General features: G+C 38.9%; 1 protein-coding gene across 1 annotated transcript; it reads right to left on the reverse strand.

Moving 5' to 3' along the window:
* Positions 1-2,501: 2,501 nt before the first annotated feature.
* LOC125529788 (cysteine-rich receptor-like protein kinase 19) lies at positions 2,502-7,639 on the reverse strand. Its single transcript, XM_048694207.1, has 8 exons — positions 7,494-7,639; positions 7,154-7,209; positions 6,497-6,582; positions 5,619-5,800; positions 3,880-4,072; positions 3,415-3,652; positions 3,191-3,344; positions 2,502-3,067 (listed from the first exon to the last, which is right to left on the reverse strand). The coding sequence occupies exons 1-8, from the start codon at positions 7,596-7,598 to the stop codon at positions 2,720-2,722; spliced, it is 1,362 nt and encodes a 453-aa protein (XP_048550164.1). The 5' UTR covers positions 7,599-7,639; the 3' UTR covers positions 2,502-2,719.
* Between the last annotated feature and the right edge of the window lie 28 nt (positions 7,640-7,667).

A 7,667-nucleotide genomic window follows, 5' to 3' on the forward strand; every position in this document is an offset into this window, starting at 1 on the left:
TGATTGTCATTTTTTTTCGATATGCACTTTTTATTTGGATCTGGAATTTTATACCATAATATATATGTACCGTACTTTCATCCTCACAAAATTTCATGATTTTTCAATGCTTAAAATGTAATTATGGTGACTGGGTTCACCGGTAGCATCAAATGTCCCAGTGCACCAGATATGTCGCCGTAGGCATGCCTCGCATGTAGATATTTAAGACCCAAGGAGGACAACAGTGCCCACCAACATATATAAATAACCCATAAAAACAAATATGTTCTTGTTATTGTCGGCATGCTTGTTACATTTACTATGCCTATTGTTAGGAAAACATAACCATCAACAATACTCCCTCCGTTTCTAAATATGTCTTTTTAGAGATTTTAATATGAACTACATACGGATGTATACATACATATATTAGGGTGTAGATTCATTCATTTTGCTCCCTATGTAGTTTATATTGAAATCTCCAAAAAGACTTATATTTAAGAATGGAGGGAGTACATGTCCTAGTCCACATGCTTGACTAGGGATCAGTTGGTGTTTATATTTCTACAAATATTATTAGTTTTTCCTTTGAGTCTCACATTCAAGAACAAATGCAATTATATCATACAAGTACATAATTTAATTATGAACATGAAAAATAGATTAATGACAACTTTATTATGTCATCTAGGTCATATTTCCAACACCCGTGTGCAGGAAATCACCTAGTAAAGGCTGACATCAGGGCCCATCGGACAAGCCCATTGGTAACCATAGCTGAGGCCTGGCGGGCTTCACCAAGGCTTCAAAGACCACCATGTCCACTCCAGGCTCAGGAACTGACCCACCAACAGGGGGCGAGACATGGGGCGTAGGGGAGAATATCTGACGCACACATCCATAACATACTTATATCATGTCACAAAAAATCATATTTAAATTAGATCTACAACTCTAAAAATGAAAATGTCAAATCTTGTTATGATAGCGTTCTTTTCATATTGGGTCATAAATTTGGCCCATTAACACAACCAATGCTAAATTAGCCTAAACCACATGTGGGCTGGGTGGCATTATGAGTTTATGGGTCATGTGGGTTGGGTTGGCAGGTTCGGGCATGATTTGGAGAGACTTTGAGGGACCAGTCATCTTTCGAAATCACTAATTGAGGAGTACTCGTTGCAAAGATCATTCTAATTCCCCTGGTTGCGACAAGTGGCGCACATGCAGCGCGCCACTTATCGCAACCTGAGAGTTTTCCCTTTTTTCGTAGATCCGTTTATTCAAAAAGTTTTATCTCTCAAACCTTATGTCCAAATCTCGAACCACTTTCACCGTTGGATTCCTCGCGTCGAGATCTTCAAAACTAGATCCCATGTTGATAGGTTTTGACGAACTTTTTTTTCACGAAAAACCCGGACAAAAAAACCGAACTAGGAGCACGAGTTTTCTCCCTTTCCGAAAGAGGCACGCCCGTGCCTCTCACGAAATCACAACCGTGCCTCTCGCGGAAGGAAAAAAAAAGAGAAAACGCGTTTTTTTTTCGTTTTCGAGGAGGCACGGCGGTGACTCTCGCGAAAGCACAACCGTGCCTCTTGTGGAAGCAAAACCGCGACTCTCGTGAAAGGAAAAAAAACAGAAAATGTGTTCTTTTCCCTTTCTGAGAGGCACGGCCGTGACTCTCACGAAAGCACAACCGTGCCTCTCGCGGAAGCAAAACCATGACTCTCGAAAAAAACAGAAAACGTGTTTATTTTTTCCCTTTCCGAGAGGCACGGCCGTGACTCTCGCGAAAGCACACCCGTGCCTCTCACAGAAGCAAAACCATGACTCTCGCGAAAGAAAAAAAACAGAAAACGCGTTTATTTTTTCCCTTTCCGAGAGGCATGGCCGTGACTCTTGCGAAAGCAAAACCGTGCCTCTCGCGGAAGCAAAACCGTGACTCTCGTGAAAAAAACAACGAGTTTTTTGGCGCAAAATTTTTTTATTTTTCAATAAATTATTTTTTATTGAAAAGCTAAGGAAGACCGGTGGAAAACCAAAACGTCGAAAAAACCCAAAAAAATATTTAAAAAGTCAAAAATGCGTGCGGAAAAATTAAAAAACAAAATCCGGAAGAAGCGCCCAAAGCGCGACACGTGACAAATGGCTGAGAGCGCCAAGTGACGCTGATCGTTACGAGGCTCCCGAAGGAGCGCTTGTTAACTAGTTGCTCTCGTCATCTTCTCTGCATATCATTATCTTTTTCATTGCAAAGATGCCTTTGAATCTGCAGAGCAGTGTTGCTTTGCAAGGACTGTCATCGTTGGATCGATCCGCCTATGGACACCTTATGATGGAAATCAAGAAGCTTCCGGGAGCAAGTGGGTTTATTCCGCAGAAAATTGAGTGTCACCAAAAATAAAGTTGCTTATAGCCCAACTAATATTGATGTACTGGAGGTAGCACTGCTTGTTGGTTGCGCCATGTTTCAAACAGTGTCCCTAACTTTGTATTAGCATACTGTAACACTATTACCGAGGAATAAAACCCACTATTTCCCTGGAAAAAATCAGGCCTTGTTTTTTTTATCTCGATATTTTCACAAAAATGGCTTGACCAAAGAAAAAACAAGTTGCCCCTTCACAGTAATATCTGGAATTGGTCCACTATCCTGGACGACGAATGCCCATGGCCCTTATTCACATTTCAACTATATATGGATACATGATGTCACCATTGAATTATTTTCTTCATATCAAACCTCCGGGTTCAGAATGATTCGAACTCTAGTCGACATGGGAGCTGAGCTCGTGATGGTTATGTCTATTGTCCTGCTTGATTGGCCCATGTATGTAGATGCCGTGCTTTCACCATCACTTACTTTACTCAGCACTGTAGGCTGCTTAGGCTCCATTGATAAGCTCATGCTTTCAAAGTTCAGCATGGTGGCAACATCTGTCATGGTGGGCCGATCTGCTGGATCTTCCTGGGCACAAAGGAGTGCCATCTGAGCACAACGTGTTATCTCGGCGATTTCATATCCGTTCCCTAGAGACGGATCAACAAGCTCATGCAATCTTTGGTCCTTGCACATATGCCAGGCCTGAAATAGTTTTCCAATAAACTTGGCATGAGAGAACAGCAGTAATTTATAAAAAAAGGTATGGTTGAGAGATAACATTCAATGTATAACTATGATAAGTCTATATTTGTTCAGTTCACTCACGTAGCGTACAAGGTCACCAACAGTATCCCCTTGTTTCTCGAGTATGGTATTCTTCCGTCCGCTTATGATTGCCAGAACCAAGACGCCAAAGCTGAACACATCCGTCTTCACTGAGTAAACTCCTCGAGATGCATACTCCGGAGCTTTGTAACCACTGAAAAGTGCAAACAAAAGGGATCAAAACTGCAATGGTGGAATCTGTAACGAATTGTTTGAGCTCATACCAAGTGCCCACAACCATGTTTGTATGTTCTTCTGCTACATCTGAACTCAGTGCTCTAGCTGATCCAAAATCAGCAATCCTTGGGTTCATGTTATAATCCAAGAGGATATTATTTGGTTTCAAGTCCCTATTGACAATCCATAACATGGAGCCTTTGTGCATGTAAACAAGCCCCTCTATTAACCCTTTGATTATCTTGAGTCGCTTAGACCAGTCTAGCAATGGCCCTTTTGTTCTGTCTGCAAAATGTTGAAATAAAGATTATCTTTTAGACAAAACTAATTGCAATTTATATTCGTATGTAAACCAAACTAGAATAGTTATAAGTTGATTATGATGCTGAATGAGAGCTATCGTAGCATTGCATGTAACTGTGAATGTTTTGAATCTACCCACATATACTTAAAATAAAATGAAGCGTGCTTGAAAAAAATAACTGTGATGTCTGATCATAATGAAAACATACCGTATATGTGACGGTCCAAGGAACCATTGTGCATGAACTCATAGACTAGAATCCTTTCTTTCTCATGAATGCACCACCCAAGTAACCTAATCAGATTGGTATGTTGAAGCTTTGCAAGCTGCAATTCACTGCCGAGTGTTGCGTACTCATGAGCTCTCTTGATGGCAACCGTAACTCCATCGGACAACTCACACTGCAACGGTTCCTGACGGAGTTTAGATAACATTCTCCCAAAAGAAATCAGTGCTTTATTGGGGAGAAAAGAAGACGGAAATCCTGATTTTCTAATGGAGCTTCCATGTGGCCGAGTGGAATCTGGCCTCCATTAGCACATCAGGATCCATGCCTACTTTTGCCCGTATAACTCATTAACCCACACAACTCTTCAATACTTGCAGACGGAAGTATAGAAATACTAAGTGAGCTTTTGTCGGCCTGTGTTCGTCGAAGTGAGAGAGTGCAGAGAGAAGGACAATTGCACGCCTCCATATTCTCTCTCCCCATACAAAAGGCATGCATTTTATTTCATTGTGATTTTTTTGGATGATTGGTATCTCCCTAACCAAAAGTCAATCGGATTTCACATATTTTTTTATATTTGAATTCCTAGCGACAAAACCTTAAAAAATATCAATCTTGGATACAATTTGACTAGTTTAGATTTCAATTTTTAACCATATTTCAAGTTCAGTTATTCCGGTTGTTTAATTTCACTTATTTCATACTAATTTCACACACGTCACTTATTTCAATCCGAGTAATCTCAGTTACAACATTTATTTTACTAACTTCATCATGTATTTCAGTTCTATTGTTTCATATATTTCATTTATACTAATGATATATGGTCAAAAATAGTTTTGTAACAATTTCAAATTTAGACTTAATCCAGTTGTGCAATTTCTAGTTTCTATTTCATACATGTTTCGGTTTTGTCACTAAATTTTAAATCTATTTGAAACATCTCAAATAGATTTCAATTATTTTAGCAAAATTAATAAGCCTGAAAATGAGTGAAATAACTTCAAAATCATAAATAAGCACTGACATTTTAGTGAAATAACTGAAATTCAGGTGAAGTGTTTCTGAATTTGATTTGAAATTTGATCAAAATATTTTGTCAACTTTCATTTGTTTCAGCTTTCAAATTTAATAGTTGAAATATGAAATATGATTGGCATAATTTAAATTGATTTGAAATATGTTTGAAATAATTTGTCAGCATTCAAATGATAAATGATCACACGAATTTGAATTATTACCTATTTTTGAATCAACATCAGAAAAGATTTAACACATATTTTAGTTGATTGAATCGATCAAATTTAAATTTGTTTAAAATGTATCCAAGATTAGTCTTGTTCTACAGGTCTTGTCACCGGGATTGAGATATAAAAAAATCAAAAACGGAAAGTTAAAAGATATCAATCATCTAAATTAAAAGGAAATAAAATGCATGGATTTTGTTTGGGGAGAGAGGCGAGAGAATCGGATAGGTATGCATGCAAATGTCCTTCCCTCTGAGCATGATCCAACACTAATACCGGTACATAGAAAACAATCAGACCAAGGAATCTAATACCAAAGTATACAGGTTGCTATTCAACGATGCATGTTGTGCTGGAAAAAACCGGACTAGTCAATCCCACTCCGCGACATAGCAGAGCCGTTAGGAATGCTTTTCGGAGGAAGACACACATTCACTTTCTTAGTTTATTTCTACGTTCGCATATATTTACCTTGTAAACCGTGGCAAATCCACCCCGTCCAATTATTGCCTTTTCTGAGAAATTTCCTGTACCATCCATGATCTGAAAGAAGTTGAACTTTGAGAATCCCATGCAAGTCGCTTCTATATGGGCACAAAGCTCCATAAGTTCTTCAACGTTGGAGATTTTCTGCTCTTGCAGGTCCACTTTGCCTGACTCGTGGATAAGCTATCCTTGTCAGTTGTCACCAACTGGGATCGCAAAGAAACATGGACATGGCCAAGAGAATGCAAAATGTAAAGAGCACACTCCAATTTGTCTATAGCATAGATCATCAACTCATCCTAAGTAGGGACTTCCATCTTACAAAAAAAAATGGAGATTGTAATGCAAGTCATGCAATATGCCGATCAAGTTTCTGCCACTCACATCGCATTTTTCATGTGGTAACTACTTGAGTGAACATGTGCTAAAACCGATTTTTTTAGACAATGAATTCCTCAACTATAGAATTGTATGTTCAGTAGTTTGAAGTTCGAAGTTCATAGTCTATCCGAAGCATATGTTGCTTCCACTAACTAGTTCTTTTCCATGAGATGTGTTTATTAACTAAAGTTTGGCCACGGTAGATTCTATGCAGTGACACAATGTCTGCTCATGATAAAGTATGCACATATGACAAAAAATAATATCAAAATCATCCATATGGACATTTTAATTCTCTCTGTTGTAATATGCCCAAGAGCATGAGCAGCAGGGTATAACAACTGTCAACCGCACACAGACGTAATAAAGCTATTCTGAAATACTTGAAGAAAATAAGGCTGTCATGAAACTTCAGTCTATTACTTCCCATATCCGAGTCCATGATTAACCGCATTAGGAAATTCATAGAAGTAACTACTTACCTACAAATGGCTGTTCTTGAACATTGCGAAGTTCTGTAGCTCCTTGAACGCGTATTTTGGTGAACTCCAAATCTCTTGCTGGAAATCTAAACGTAGGTAAATCTCATCACTACTATATCTATATACCACCCACCAATGGCTTCACCACAGTCCTAAAAAGTGGCAAAATTCATACATTTGAGGCTATAACTGACAAACTTATGACATGGTTACATAATTTGAGCTTCATGCCCATTAAATTTAAAAAGAAAAAAATACGCTTATTGACAAAGATAATAGAAATTTGCCAAGACACTGTATATTTTAAGACAAGCAAATTAACTCATCGACTAATGCACATCTTACATTACAGACATAAATCTACAGATATGTTGCAAGTATGTAACATGTACTGTAACTCCCAAATATAACTGCTTCTATGATCTAAAGCAAGCGGTAGCCACTAGTCAACCAAATATAATCAACAATCATCTGGTTGTCCCTTGTCACTTTTTCAGCATACCAAGTGGTTAACCTTCTTTTTTTGGCCGGGGAAGTGATTAACCTTCCATGTTGTTACTTGGTCAAAAGACACCACAAGACTTCAGATTAAACATCAATACATGATGAATAAATTCTCAGAGTAATAATAAACTACATAATGAAAAATTATCTGACCTGATGTGATGATTTGAACTATCTGTGACTACACTGAGCACCCCCTCCTCGACCTGCTAGACAAGGATAGCAAAGTGACAAATATTATTTATGTTCAATTGACCAGCATAGGCTGTATAATTCAGGTTAGGCATAGCCTTATTAAAGAGCAGAAACACCTTGTCAAATCAGAAATTGCTAAACTGAAATCGAATTGTTGAACTGATACTGCCAATTTGCAATCGGAGTCAGACGCAGTCATGCAAAGGATCACTTGAACAGATATGCTCAATCGAATTATAAACAAACTGCCCGAAAATCAGTGTTTTTCCTCAAATCACCAAATTTCAATACTACTAACCATGGCACGGCGAGTATTTGTCGAATTGTCGACGAGGGCGATGAGCGGGATGAGGCGGATGAACATGTCGATCTCGTGCTGCGCGGCGCAGAGCTCGTCGGCCATCCGTCCGCCCAGGAGCAGACGGCGGAGGTAGCCGCAGTCCTGGCACGATGCAGAGAGCGGCTCAGCCCC

Source organism: Triticum urartu, unplaced genomic scaffold (genome assembly GCF_003073215.2).
Source record: "Triticum urartu cultivar G1812 unplaced genomic scaffold, Tu2.1 TuUngrouped_contig_5849, whole genome shotgun sequence".
Taxonomy (NCBI): Eukaryota; Viridiplantae; Streptophyta; class Magnoliopsida; order Poales; family Poaceae; genus Triticum; species Triticum urartu.

Coding starts and splice junctions, on each gene's coding strand:
- LOC125529788 (XM_048694207.1), bottom strand. CDS start 7,598: ATGGCCGACGAGCTCTGCGCCGCGCAGCACGAGATCGACATGTTCATC. Junction 5,801..6,496: donor TCAAGAACAGCCATTTGTAG/GTAAGTAGTTAC, acceptor TCCACGAGTCAG/GCAAAGTGGACCTGCAAGAG. Junction 4,073..5,618: donor GATTTGCCACGGTTTACAAG/GTAAATATATGC, acceptor GAACCGTTGCAG/TGTGAGTTGTCCGATGGAGT.